This window comes from Mobula birostris, chromosome 4 (assembly GCF_030028105.1).
Source record: "Mobula birostris isolate sMobBir1 chromosome 4, sMobBir1.hap1, whole genome shotgun sequence".
Classification (NCBI taxonomy): Eukaryota; Metazoa; Chordata; class Chondrichthyes; order Myliobatiformes; family Myliobatidae; genus Mobula; species Mobula birostris.
The window spans coordinates 96146098-96160885 of NC_092373.1; the positions used below are offsets into that span (position 1 = coordinate 96146098).

At 46.6% G+C, this 14788-nt stretch overlaps 1 protein-coding gene across 5 annotated transcripts in view; it reads left to right on the plus strand.

The window, feature by feature from the left end:
• farp2 (FERM, RhoGEF and pleckstrin domain protein 2) overlaps positions 1-14788 on the plus strand; it is a 220429-nt gene that overhangs the window by 186403 nt on the left and 19238 nt on the right. For 4 of the 5 annotated variants that reach the window (XM_072255826.1, XM_072255824.1, XM_072255825.1 and 1 more), the window contains one exon: positions 11284-11391. In XM_072255826.1, coding sequence (XP_072111927.1) covers positions 11284-11391 — 108 coding nt within the window. Of the gene's footprint in view, positions 1-11283; positions 11392-11499; positions 11900-14788 lie in introns of those variants that run through there. The other variant, XM_072255827.1, reaches the window with a different exon arrangement.

The window sequence follows — 14788 nt, forward strand, 5'->3', positions numbered from 1 at the left end:
AGATGACAGATCTCTCGGTGGGTGAGCGTTTCGGACACGGTGACTATAAATCACTGACCTTTACCATAGCCTTAGGCAGAGATAGGAGCAGTTAGTATGGGAAAATATTGAATTGTGAGGCAGCGAATTGTAATGCTATTAGACAGGAACTTGGGAGTGTAAATTGTGAACAGATAAAAAAGGGAAATGCACAACGGAAATGTCGAGGTTGTTTAGAGAGCCCCTGCTGCAGGTTCTGGATGGGTTTGCCCCATTGAGGCAGGAAAAGGATGGTAGGATGAAGGAATCATGGTTGACGAGATGTGGAACATCAAGAGGAAGAAAGAAGCATACCTTAGGATTAGGGAGCAAGGATCAGATAGTGTTCCAGAGAGCTACAAGTTAGCAAGGGAAGAGCTTAAGAATCGACTTGGGGGAGCTAGAAGGGGACAAGAGAAGACCTTAGTAAGCAGGATTAAGGAAAACCCCAAGGGTGCTACAGGTACCTGAAGAACAGGAGGAAAAAGGAAATGTGCCCCTGGAGTTGGAGGAGGTGGGAGAGGTCCTTGGTGAATACTTTGCTTCAGTATTCTCCAGTGAGAGGATTGATAAATCACTGATGAATGTGAGATCAGCATAGAACAAGCTAATATGCTGGAAAATGTTGATGTTAAGTAAGAGGATGGGCTGGAACTTTTGAAAAACATTAGGATAGTCAAGTCTCCAGGGCTGGACAGGATAGTCCCCTGGTTACTATGGGATGTGAGTGAAGAGACTGCTGAGCCTTTGGCAGTAATCTTTGCATCCTCACTGGCCATAGAGGTAGTACCAAAAGATTAGATGGCAGCAATTGTTATTCCTTTATTCTAGAAAGGTAATATGGATAATATTAGGAATTATAGGCCATTGAGTCTTACATCAATGGTGGGAAAATTATTGGAGAGAATTCTTAGGGAAAGGATTTACAAGCATTTGGAGAAGCATAGTCTGATTAGGGGTAGTCAGCATAGCTTTGTGAAGGGCAAGCTGTGTCTCATGAGCTTGATTCAATTCTTTGAGGAAGTGCCAGAACAAATTAGTGAAGATAGAGCAGTGGATGTGGTGTATATGGATTTTAGTATGTTCATTCAGAAAGTCAGGAGGAATGGGAACCAGGAAACTCGGTTGTGTGGATTCAGAATTGGATTGTCCGCAGAAGGCAGAGGGTAGTGGTAGATGAAGCGTATTTTGCCTGGAGGATGGTGATCTGTGGTGTTCTGAAGGGATCTGTTCTGGGACTCCTGCTCTTTGTGATATTTATGTGATCTGGAAGAGGAAACAGAAGGGTGGGTTAATAAGTTTGCAGATGACCTGAAGGTTGTTGGTGTTGTGAATAGTGTAGAAGGTAAGTTACAATTGTTAGGATGAAGAGCTCGGCTGAGAAGTTGTAGATTGAGTTCAGTCTGGAAATGTGTGAAGTGATACACTTTGGAAGATTGAACTTGAAGGCAGAATGCAAGGTTTATGGCAGGATTTTTAGCAATGTGGAGGAACTGAGGGATCTTGGGGTCCACATGTCCATAGATCCCTTAACATTGCCATGCAAGTTGACAAAGAGGTGTATGAAAGGTTGGTCCTCGTTAGTCAAGGGATTGAGTTCAGGAGCCACCAGGTGATGTTGCAGCTCTATAAAACATGGGGTATTGTGTTCAGTTCTGGTCACCTCATTATAGTAAGGATGGGGAAGCTTTAGGGGGTGCAGTGGAGATTCAGCAGGATGCTCGCTGGATGAAAGAGCATGTCTTATGAGGATAGGCTGAGTGAGCTAGGACTTTTCTTTTTGGAGCAAGGAGGATGAGAGGTGACTTGATGGAAGAGTACAAGATGATAAGAGGCATGGATCGAATGGACAGCCAAAAACTTTTTCCCAGGGTAGGAATAATTGATACGAAGATGCATAATTTTAAGGTAATTGGAGGAGTGTGTGGTGGTGGTGGGGGGGGGGTGAGGTGGAAATGTCAGAGTGGAAGGTGTGTAGAATGCATTACCACGGGTGATGGTAGAGGCAGATACATTAGGGAATCTTAGATAGGCACATGAATGAAAGAAATGTTCAGATTAATTTATTACGTATACAGTGAAATGTGTTGCCGGCATTAACAAGCAACACAACCTAAGGATATGCTGGAGGCATTCCACAGTCTGGAGGGCTATGGGGACAGAAGGGTTAGATTGAGCTTAGGATTTGTTAAAAGGTCAGCACTTCAGCAAGGGCTGAAGGCCTGTACTATACTGTACTGTACTATTCTATGTTCTGGGGGGGGGGGGGGGGGGAGAACAGACATTATATATAAATAATACAGGAAATGTAGAAGAACAAACACAGAACCCAACAAAATCCACCAAAATGAGATAGATGGTAGTGATGGTACTGGGCTGAAAAATTGAGTGCAGGATCTGAGGGAAAAGCTGTGTGAAATCCTAGAGCTTGATCACACTGGATAATGCACCGTGTCCAACACAGAACATGTGGGAGCCATAGTAGCATGGCATTTAGTGTGTGCTACTACAGCTCAGGGCGTCAAGGTTCAGAGTTCAATCCCGGCATCCTCTAGAAGGAATTGGTATGTCGTCCACATGGAATGTGTAGGATTACTTCGGGTCCTCTGGTTTCCATCCAAAATCCAAAGACATAGCGGTTAGTAGGGTTAATTGGTCATTGTAAATTACCCTGTGGTTAGGTTCTGGTTAAATTGAAGGAGCTGGACAGTGCAGCTCGAAAGGCCTATGCCACACTGTATCTCCAAATAAACAAATAAAAATATTACCGACTCTGGTTGAAGCTGCTTCATCACAATGGCTTCTGAGCGGTCTAACAGATAGGTTCATTCGGTGAGTTGTTTGTGAGGTGGTTGAGACTCGAAGAAATAACTTTGGAGAGTGAAGAGCAAAAGTTTAATTGGACAGAGATCTTTTAACAAGTTGGGACACAAAGGTGGCTTTGAAGTGAGAGTGATCAGTCTCAGAAATGGGAAATCAGTTACATTGGCAACCAAATTGGCTCCGGATGTTGGGTGATCAGATTTAACAGGTGAATGAGGAAGAATTAGTTCATAATTGCATTAAGTTGAGAAAGAATGAGAGACAATAAGTGATAATGAGAGTGGGATAAAGTTGTGCTTTTTTGAGGATGGGATTTATGGAGGAAAGCGAGGATGGGTTTTATGGAGAAGAGGGAGGATGGGATTTATGGAGGAAAGGGAGGATAGGTTTTATGGAGAAGAGTGAGGATGGAAATTATGGAGGAAAGGGAGGATGGGTTTTATGGAGGAGGGGGAGGATGGGATTTATGGAGGAGAGGGAGGATGGGATTTATGGAGGAAAGGGAGGATAGGTTTTATGGAGAAGAGTGAGGATGGAAATTATGGAGGAAAGGGAGGATGGGTTTTATGGAGGAGATGGAAGATGGGTTTTATGGAGGAGAGGGAAGATGGGTTTTATGGAGGAGAGGGAGGATGGGTTTTACGGAGGAGAGGGAGGATAGGTTTTACGGAGGAGAGGGAGGATGGGTTTTTGGGGAAGGGGAGGATGGGTTTTTGAGGAGGGGAGGATGGGTTTATAGAGGAGAAGGAGGATGGGTTTTATGGAGGAGAGGGAGGATGGGTTGTGCTTTTTTGGGGTTGGTTTTATAGAGGAGAGGGAGGGTGGCTTTTACAGAGGAGAGGGAAGATGGGTTTATAGAGGAGAGGAAGGATGGGTTTTAGGGAGGAGAGGGAGGATGGGTTTTAGGGAGGAGAGGGAGGATGGGTTTTATGGAGGAGAGGGAAGGTGGGTTTATGGAGGAGAGGAAAGGTGGATTTTATGGAGGAGAGGGAGGATGGGATTTATGGAGGAGAGGGAGGATGGGTTTTACGGAGGAGAGGGAGGATAGGTTTTACGGAGGAGAGGGAGGATAGGTTTTACGGAGGAGAGGGAGGATGGGTTTTTGGGGAAGGGGAGGATAGATTTTATGGAGGAGAGGGAGGATGGGTTTTTGAGGAGGGGAGGATGGATTTATAGAGGAGAGGGAGGATGGGTTTTATGGAGGAGAGGGAGGATGGGTTGTGCTTTTTTGGGGTTGGTTTTATAGAGGAGAGGGAGGGTGGCTTTTACGGAGGAGAGGGAAGATGGGTTTATAGAGGAGAGGAAGGATGGGTTTTAGGGAGGATGGGTTTTAGGGAGGAGAGGGAGGATGGGTTTTATGGAGGAGAGGGAGGATGGGTTTTATGGAGGAGAGGGAGGATGGGTTTTATGGAGGAGAGGGAGGATGGGATTTATGGAGGAGAGGGAGGATGGGATTTATGGAGGAGAGGGAGGATGGGATTTATGGAGGAGACAGGGAGGATGGATTTATAGAGGAGGGGGAGGATGGATTTATAGAGGAGGGGGAGGATGGGTTTATAGAGGAGGGGGAGGATGGGTTTATAGAGGAGAGGGAGGATGGGTTTTACGGAGGACAGGGAGGATGGGTTTTACGGAGGACAGGCAGGATGGGTTTTACGGAGGAGAGGGAGGATGTGTTTTACGGAGGAGAGGGAGGATGGGTTTTACGGAGGAGAGGGAGGATGGGTTTTACGGAGGAGAGGGAGGATGGGTTTTACGGAGGAGAGGGAGGATAGGTTTTACGGAGGAGAGGGAGGATGGGATTCACGGAGGAGAGGGAGGATGGGATTTACTGAGGAGAGGGGGAGGATGGGTTTTACGGGGGAGAGGGAGGATGGGTTTTACGGAGGAGAGGGAGGATGGGTTTTACGGAGGAGAGGGAGGATGGGTTTTAGGGAGGAGAGGGAAGGTGGATTTTATGGAGGAGAGGAAGGATGGGTTTTATGGAGGAGATGGAGGATGGGATTTATGGAGGAGACGGGAGGATGGGTTTATAGAGGAGGGGGAGGATGGGTTTATAGAGGAGGGGGAGGATGGATTTATAGAGGAGGGGGAGGATAGGTTTATAGAGGAGGGGGAGGATGGGTTTTATGGAGGACAGGGAGGATGGTTTTATAGAGGACAGGGAGGATGGGTTTATAGAGGAGAGGCAGGGTGGGATTTATGGAGGACAGGGAGGATGGGTTTATAGAGGAGGGGGAGGATGGGTTTTACGGAGGAGAGGGAGGATGGGTTTTACGGAGGAGAGGGAGGATGGGTTTTATGGAGGTGAGGGAGGATGGGTTTTAGGGAGGAGAGGGAGGATGGGTTTTAGGGAGGAGAGGGAGGATGGGTTTTAGGGAGGATAGGGAGGATAGGTTTTAGGGAGGATAGGGTTTAGGGAGGATGGGTTTTACGGAGGAGAGGGAGGATGGGTTTTACGGAGGAGAGGGAGGATGGGTTTTATGGAGGTGAGGGAGGATGGGTTTTAGGGAGGAGAGGGAGGATGGGTTTTAGGGAGGATAGGGAGGATAGGTTTTAGGGAGGATAGGGTTTAGGGAGGATGGGTTTTACGGAGGAGAGGGAGGATGAGTGTTACGGAGCAGAGGGAGGATGGATTTTACGGAGGAGAGGGAAGATGGGATTCATGGAAGAGAGGGAGAATCGGATTTACTGAGGAAAGGGGGAGGATGGGGTTTTACGGAGGAGAAGGAGGATGAGTTCTACAGAGGAGGGGGAAGGTGGGTTTTACGTAGGAGAGGGAGGATGGGTTTTATGGAGGAGAGGGAGGATGAGTTTTTGAGGAAGTGGAGGATGGGCTTATAGAGGAGAGGGAGGATCGGCTTTATGGAGGAGAGGGAGGATGGGTTGTGCTTTTTTTGGGGTTGGTTTTACGGAAGAGAGGGAGGATAGATTTAACGGAGGAGAGGGACGATGTGTTTTATGGATGGGAGGGAGGATGGGTTTTATGGAGGAGAGGGAGGATGGGTTTTATGGAGGAGAGGGAGGATGGGTTTTATGGAGGAGAGGGAGGATGGGTTTTATGGAGGAGAGGCAGGATGGGTTTTACTGAGGAGAGGCAGGATGGGTTTTACGGTGGAGAGGGAGGATGGGTTTTACGGTGGAGAGGGAGGATGGGTTTTACGGAGGAGAGGGAAGATGGGTTTTACGGAGGAGAGGGAGGATGGGTTTTACGGAGGAGAGGGAGGATGGGTTTTACGGAGGAGAGGGAGGATGGGTTTTACGGAGGAGAGGGAGGATGGGTTTTGTGGAGGAGAGGGAGGAAGGGATTTATGGAGGAGAGGGAAGATGGGATTTATGGAGGAGAGGGAGGATGGGTTTTTGAGGAAGGGGAGGATGGGTTTTATGGAGGAAAGGGAGGATGGGTTTTATGGAGGAGAGGGAGGATGGGTTTTTGAGGGGGGAGGATGGGTTTATAGAGGAGAGGGAGGATGGGTTGTGCTTTTTTGGGGTTGGTTTTATAGAGGACAGGGAGGATGGGTATATAGAGGAGAGGGAGGATGGGATTTATGGAGGAGACGGGAGGATGGATTTATAGAGGAGGGGGAGGATGGGTTTATAGAGGAGGGGGAGGATGGGTTTATAGAGGAGGGGGAGGAGGGGTTTATAGAGGAGGGGGAGGATGGGTTTTATGGAGGACAGGGAGGATGGTTTTATAGAGGACAGGGAGGATGGGTTTATAGAGGAGAGGCAGGGTGGGATTTATGGAGAAGAGGGAGGATGGGTTTATAGAGGAGGGGGAGGATGGGTTTATAGAGGAAGGGAGGATGGGTTTTATGGAGGAGAGGGAGGATGGGTTTTACGGAGGAGAGGGAGGATGGGTGTTACGGAGGAGAGGGAGGATGGGTTTTACGGAGGAGAGGGAGGATGGCTTTTACGGAGGAGAGGGAGGATGGCTTTTAGGGAGGAGAGGGAGGATGGGTTTTAGGGAGGATAGGTTTTGGGGAGGAGAGGGAGGATAGGGTTTAGGGAGGATAGGTTTTACGGAGTAGAGGGAGGATGGGTTTTACGTAGGAAAGGGAGGATGGGTTTTACGGAGGAGAGGGAGGATAGGATTTGCGGAGGAAAGGGAGGATGGATTTTACGGAGGAGAGGGAGGATGGGTTTTACGGAGGAGAGGGAGGATGAGTGTTACGGAGCAGAGGGAGGATGGATTTTACGGAGGAGAGGGAAGATGGGATTCATGGAAGAGAGGGAGAATCGGATTTACTGAGGAAAGGGGGAGGATGGGTTTTACGGAGGAGAAGGAGGATGGGTTTTACGGAGGAGAAGGAGGATGGGTTTTACGGAGGAGGGGGAAGGTGGGTTTTACGTAGGAGAGGGAGGATGGGTTTTATGGAGGAGAGGGAGGATGAGTTTTTGAGGAAGTGGAGGGTGGGCTTATAGAGGAGAGGGAGGATCGGCTTTATGGAGGAGAGGGAGGATGGGTTGTGCTTTTTTTGGGGTTGGTTTTACGGAAGAGAGGGAGGATAGATTTAACGGAGGAGAGGGACGATGTGTTTTATGGATGGGAGGGAGGATGGGTTTATAGAGGAGGGGGAGGATGGGTTTATAGAGGAAGGGGAGGATGGGTTTTATGGAGGAGAGGGAGGATGGGTTTTACGGAGGAGAGGGAGGATGGGTGTTACGGAGGAGAGGGAGGATGGGTTTTACGGAGGAGAGGGAGGATGGCTTTTACGGAGGAGAGGGAGGATGGGTTTTAAGGAGGAGAGGGAAGGTGGATTTTATGGAGGAGAGGAAGGATGGGTTTTATGGAGGAGAGGGAGGATGGGATTTATGGAGGAGACGGGAGGATGGATTTATAGAGGAGGGGGAGGATGGGTTTATAGAGGAGGGGGAGGAGGGGTTTATAGAGGAGGGGGAGGATGGGTTTTATGGAGGACAGGGAGGATGGTTTTATAGAGGACAGGGAGGATGGGTTTATAGAGGAGAGGCAGGGTGGGATTCATGGAGGAGAGGGAGGATGGGTTTATAGAGGAGGGGGAGGATGGGTTTATAGAGGAAGGGGAGGATAGGTTTTACGGAGGAGAGGGAGGATGGGTTTTACGGAGGAGAGGGAGGATGGGTTTTATGGAGGAGAGGGAGGATGGGTTTTACGGAGGAGAGGGAGGATGGGTGTTACGGAGGAGAGGGAGGATGGATTTTACGGAGGAGAGGGAAGATGGGATTCATGGAAGAGAGGGAGAATCGGATTTACTGAGGAAAGGGGGAGGATGGGTTTTACGGAGGAGAAGGAGGATGGGTTTTACGGAGGAGGGGGAAGGTGGGTTTTACGTAGGAGATGGACGATGGGTTTTACGGAGGAGAGGGAGGATGGGTTGTGCTTTTTTTGGGGTTGGTTTTACGGAAGAGAGGGAGGATAGATTTAACGGAGGAGAGGGACGATGTGTTTTATGGATGGGAGGGAGGATGGGTTTTATGGAGGAGAGGGAGGATGGGTTTTATGGAGGAGAGGGAGGATGGGTTTTATGGAGGAGAGGGAGGATGGGTTTTATGGAGGAGAGGCAGGATGGGTTTTACTGAGGAGAGGCAGGATGGGTTTTACGGTGGAGAGGGAGGATGGGTTTTACGGTGGAGAGGGAGGATGGGTTTTACGGAGGAGAGGGAAGATGGGTTTTACGGAGGAGAGGGAGGATGGGTTTTACGGAGGAGAGGGAGGATGGGTTTTACGGAGGAGAGGGAGGATGGGTTTTTACGGAGGAGAGGGGAGGATGGGTTTTACGGAGGAGAGGGAGGATGGGTTTTTCGGTGGAGAGGGAGGATGGGTTTTACGGTGGAGAGGGAGGATGGGTTTTACGGTGGAGAGGGAGGATGGGTGTTATGGTGGAGAGGGAGGATGGGTTTTACGGTGGAGAAGGAGGATGGGTTTTACGGTGGAGAGGGAGGATGGGTTTTACGGTGGAGAGGGAGGATGGGTTTTACGGTGGAGAAGGAGGATGGGTTTTACGGTGGAGAGGGAGGATGGGTGTTATGGTGGAGAGGGAGGACGGGTTTTTGAGTAAGGGGAGGATGGGGAGGATGGGTTGTTCTTTTTTGGGGTTGGCTTTATGAATGAGAGGGAGAAAGGGTCACAGCAGAGGCTGCTGAAGCAATGGTTCGGTTTGTCTCCTTAAGAACTCCAGGAATTTCACTTGCCAGTTGATGGAGTTGAGAGTGGGAATGATAGGGAAGACATTTTAAATAGTAAATTAGCTTTAATAATAGAAGATGCATTTTACTTTTGCTTTTCAAGGTTAAATTATAACCCCTGGTTTAGCCTATTAAAATCTACTTCAGCCGGATCTCATGTTAGCCGCCTTCCCATTATTTTCTTTGGACAATGAAGGAAGCCATTTGGTCAATGGAGTTTACACTGTTTCCTTGTACAATGTCAGTTCTTCGATTATTTCCCTCTAACCCTTTCTCTCTCCTACCACCCATGTATATCAGAGATGACTTACAGTGGCCAGTTAGCTTACCAACTTGCATGATGTTGGGCCATGGAAGGAAACGGGAACATGCAGAGGAAGTGCTGTGTTATTACCGGGAGGAAGTGCAAAATGCACACAGCAGGCACCCAATTTTAAGACTAGGTGTGGATTGTTGGAGTTGTGAGGCCACAGCACTACCTGTTGCATTACTACTCAAATAGCCAGGTGTTTCAACAGTGGTTTAGAGAAACACATCTCTGAATGCACAGTGAAGAGAATGGGCTACAGCAGCAGCAGACCACACCGGGTTCCATTCCTTTACTGAATAAAGTGGCCATGAGCATATATCTAACTATATCATAACTGTAGTGAATGAGATAGCCTTTACTGCTTCCCTGAGCAGAATATTCTACAGATTGACTCCTTCTGCATTTTCCTATGTCATTGGTACCTACATGTACCTTGGCATTTGACTATTCACTTCCCTTCCAGAATGCCTTGCAGTCACTTTAAGACGTCACTAACCCTTGCACCTGGGAGGCAACACAAATTCTGGGAGTCCTGTTTGCAGTCACAGTAGCTTCTGTCTTTTTCCCTTGCCATGAGGTCCCCTACCACGACAGCTTTGCCACTTTTTTTCCTGCCCCCCCCCCCACTATGCAGCAAGCCACCCATGATGGCATGATCCTGTCTACTGCTGTCTTCTCCTGGCAAGCCACCCCGTCCCCCGAACGATATCCAAAGAGGTATATCTGTCTTGGAGGGAGATGACCACGGGGTCTCCTGCTACTGCTCGGCCTTGTTGATCATCCATTCCCCGTCTCCCTCAGCCCTTAAACTGCAGTGTGCCCAGCTTAGTAAGTGTGTTTGCCACATCATTCTCAGCAATGCTGATGCTTCATAGTGGATCCATGAGCAGCTCCAGGGCTGCCATGCCATCTTTCAGGAGCTGCAGCTGGACACACCTCCTGCAAGCATAGTCACCAGGGTTCCCACTTTGCACAGGAGGAGCATGACAGCTCTGAGCTCACATGCAATGACTAAAAAGCTTTGAGGGGAAAAAAGAAGATCAAAACAAAAATAAATAATACCTTCGTGTTGCTCACCAAAGCCCACACTTAGACAACCAGCAGTCCCTCTCAAAATGGCCACTGTGCTTGACTTTAACTTCTTTTGCAGCTGTCCTCTCACCATCCATCTCATAGCACTCCACATCAACACCTGAATTTCTTGAAACTATGTTCTTTCTTCACCATTGTGTACAATCTATTCTGCCTGTTGACTACTTTCAAGTGCTTCAGCTGGTTTCTCTTTATGGAGCTTGAGCACAGAAGAACATTTGGAAAAATTTCTGAAACGCTCGTTCGCTGCTGTTGTTACTGAGTGATCAGGAATCTTTCAGAAGGAAGGCCTCAAAATCCCCGGCTTTGCCTGCTGTTGGCAACTGAGATTGAGGTCGAGTCGTTGGGATAGAGATGGCGCTCAGTACTCGTGTTGGAGAGCTGATCAGAGCTCGAAATTTTCGGATGACTCAGAGTCGGACCGTGGTCGGGTATGGCAGGGAGAGTTTCTCTTCCTTCTCCCGTCTGTGTGAGATGTGGGGCATTGAGAGACCTTGTACTTTTACTGTGCTCATGGACTTCTTCATCAAGTTATGGTATTGTTGCACTGTTGTAACTTTATGTTATGTGTGTTGCTTGAATTTCCAGCATCTGCAGAATTCCTGTTGTTTGCGTTTAAATTATGTGGTTTTGTTAGTTTTTTTTCAGTCTTGGTCTGTCCTGTGTTTTGTGATATCACACCGGAAGAAATACTGTACCATTTCTTAATGCATGCATCACTAAATGACAATGAAAGAGGACTGCGTATCTTCATAATCTAATTGCATCCATAGCAACTGAAAATAGGGAGGGGAATCCCAGGAATGGAGTCCATTATTTTTCCATTACTTACATTAATTTACAAAATCTGACCCTATTGTTCTTTGTTATAGAACCAGCTCTCTGGTTACCTGCTGCGGAAGTTCAAAAACAGCAATGGGTGGCAAAAACTTTGGGTTGTCTTCACCAACTTCTGCCTCTTCTTCTACAAGACCCACCAGGTATGGTCCCGTGTTTGATTACAATGGAACATTAAACTGCAGCTTGAGTATGGATGTGGTGGTTTATCTTGGAAAATGTTGAAGCTATATGTCCATTTCTGTGATCAGGATAAATATTTGCCTGGGTTGCTTACACAGCACAAAAATACTGCAGCAGAGTAACTGGAATGTACTCGGAGGGGAAAAGAATTGTTCCGTGAGTGAATCAACGTCAAGATACATGGACTGATGACCATCCGTAAAGTGTTCTGAATAGAAGTGCGAGAAGGCAAAGGGAGGAAATGGGATAGGGAATAAAAAGAGGAAGAAAGGTCTCGCACTTCTCTTTAATAGACAGAATGAGATTCTGTGGAGTGAGACAATACAGCACAGAAACAGGCCTTTAGCTCCACCCAGCAAGTCCACACTGACCGTCAACCATTTACACTAAACCTATGTTTCCAATTAACTTCTCCCAAATTCTACCCATCGCCTACACATTGGGGTTGATTTACAACAAACGATTTAGCTACCGACCTACATATATTTTGATTGTGGGGCGGGCGGGGGGGGGGGGATCAGAACACCCGAAGGAAACTCACACAGCCACAAGGAGAGGGTGCAAAGTCTACACAAACAGCACTGGAGGTCTGGATTGAATGCGGGTCTCTGGTGATGTGAAACAGAAGCTGTACTAGTTGCACCCATATGCTGCCCTTGATCTTATGCAGTGGGAGAGTCGGCCAAGTAGTATGTACATTAAAAATGCAAATTAAGCTTTTTTGTTGATTTTGAATTTTGTTCATTCTTATAAAATCTGTGGATATAAAACAAATTTCAAACAGTGAATTGCATTTGAAGGAGATAACTTAGTTATATTTCCTGTTTACACAAATGAGGTGGAATTTATGTTTAAGGAAGGTGTACTATGAAAGGCAAAAAGTAGAATTTTTGTCTTTAGAAAGTAGTTCATTGATACGTGATCTTTCAAACTGTATTAATTAATATTGATATGGATGCCAAAGTAGCAAATCAGTTAGCGCAATGCTGTTACAACTTGGGGCATCGGAGTCCAATTCCAACATCATCTGTAAGGAGTTTGTACGTCCTCCCCATTGTCGTGTGGGAACTCCAGTTTCCTCCCACAGTCCAAAGACCTACCTGTTAGTAGGTTAATTGGTCATTGTAAATTGTTCAGTGATTCAGCTGGCGTTAAATCAGTGGGTTGCTGGTGGCTGGCACGGCTCAAAGGGCAGGAGGGGCTTATTCAGCGCTGTGTTCTAAGTACATAATAAATAAATTCCTCACAAAAGAACAGCACCTCATGTTGAACTCTAACTATTGACTATTAACTTGAGGCAGATGCTTATTATGGTCAGTCAGGAAAGGACAGGGAGATTCAGCACAGAAACAGGACTTTCAGCCCAACTTCTCCATGGTGAACCAGCTTCCCATGTAAGCTTTTAATTCTGTATCCCTCTAAACCTCTTTTATCGCTATAGTTATCCAAATGTCTTTAAATGGTTTTGTCATAACTGCCTCAACTGCTTTGTCATGCATCTTTTTCCACATGTGCACCACCCACTGCATAAATAATTTTCCCCTCAGATCCCTTTTAAATCTTTCTTCTCTCACTTTAAACCTATGCCCTCTAGTTTTTTGCTCCTTTTCTCTGGGGAAAAAGACTATGCATTCACACTATTGCCTCTCGGTCTCATAAATATCAAGGAACTAAGTGTTAGCCTGCCTAGCCTCTCCCTATATGGCAGGCCCCTGAGCCCTGGCAATATTCTTGTAAATCTTCTTTGTACTCTTTCTGGGTGTCTGAGCCATTGAAATGAATTTCTGGCTGAGCAGGTGCAGGATACAGAGCTACAGATAAGTTAGGGAACAAAGAAACGCCAATTGTGCAGAAGATGGGAAGTTATAAAATTGTCCATCTTGGCAAAAACAATTGAAAACAATGTATGTTAACTAGATAGTGAAAAATTATACATGATAGAAATGGCACTGGCGATATTAAGACATATCAAGGTGGATGAATCCCTGGGGCCTAACTAAGTGTATCGAAGAGCATTGTGGGAAGCTACAGAAGGAATTGCAGAGGCACTGACAGAAATACTTCATCCTCAGTCACAGCTGAGATTCCAGAAGACAGGAGGGTGGCTAATTTTGTGCCTTTGATCTGGAAGTGCTGCAACGAAAAGCGGAGGCACTACAGGCTGGTGAGCCAAACATCAGCACTGGGAAGGTTACTGAAGGTGGTTCTAAGGGACAGGATTTTGAAAGGAAAGAACTGATAAGTGTGATTGTATGTGTGAAATCATGCCTCACAAATATATGTTGTTATTGAGTGCTGTCAAGTTGTGACTCATCGGGACCCCTTGGATAGTGCAGTTGTCCATACGGTTTTCGTGGCAAGATAAGGAAGTAGATTGCCAGGTCTTTCTTGCACACAGATACTGCTGCTGTCCAGATTGAGACCTGGCCGGATTCGAACCTAAGACCATCCACCTTGAAGTCCAGGGCCACTTCATTACTGACCAGCCCAACCACAAATATATATACCCCTTGTAATTTTATAAAGAGGTATATAAAATCAGAGGGGCATAGATAGGTGGATGATCAGTCTTTTTCTTAGAGTAGGGGAATCTAAAACTAGAGGACATACAGTAGATTTAAAGTGAGAGTGGAAAGAAGGGGAATTGAGGGGGTAACTTTTTCACATGGGGGTGGTGATTATACAGTATGAGCTGCCAAAAGAAGTGGTGGTGGCAGATACAATTACAATGTTCAAAAGGCATCTTGACAGCTACATGGATAGGAAAGGGTACAATACAGGCAAATGGAACTAGCTCCGATAGGTACTTTGGGCAGCATGGATGAGCTGGCCCAGAGGGCCTGTTTCCATGCTCAAAGTATATATCTGTCACCATCTACAACGCTGAGATTCATTTTTCTTGTGAGCATTCACAGTAAATACAAGAAGCACAATAGAATCAATGGAAGACCACACCCAGAAGGACAAACAATCAATATGCAAAATACAACAAACTGCACAGATACAAAAAGAAAAGAAAATGAAAATAATAATAAATGAGCAAAAAATGTCAAGAACATGAGATGAAGTGTTCTTGAGAGTGAGTCCAATGGGTTGTTGGAACAGTTCAGTGATGGGGTAAGTGAGGTTTGGCTCATGAGAACTGCAGAACTCTGAAATGCAAAGGGAGATGTGAGCGCCCTGCAACATGATTTTTAGAAGGATATAATATGTGTATTCATTTAAATTTATTTATTAATTTACTTATCACATGTACATTGAAACTCTCAGTGAAATGTGTCAATTGTGTTAACAACCAACGCAACCTTGAGGTGTGCTGGGAGCAGCCAATTTTCAAGAAAGAGCTTAAGCAGGGAA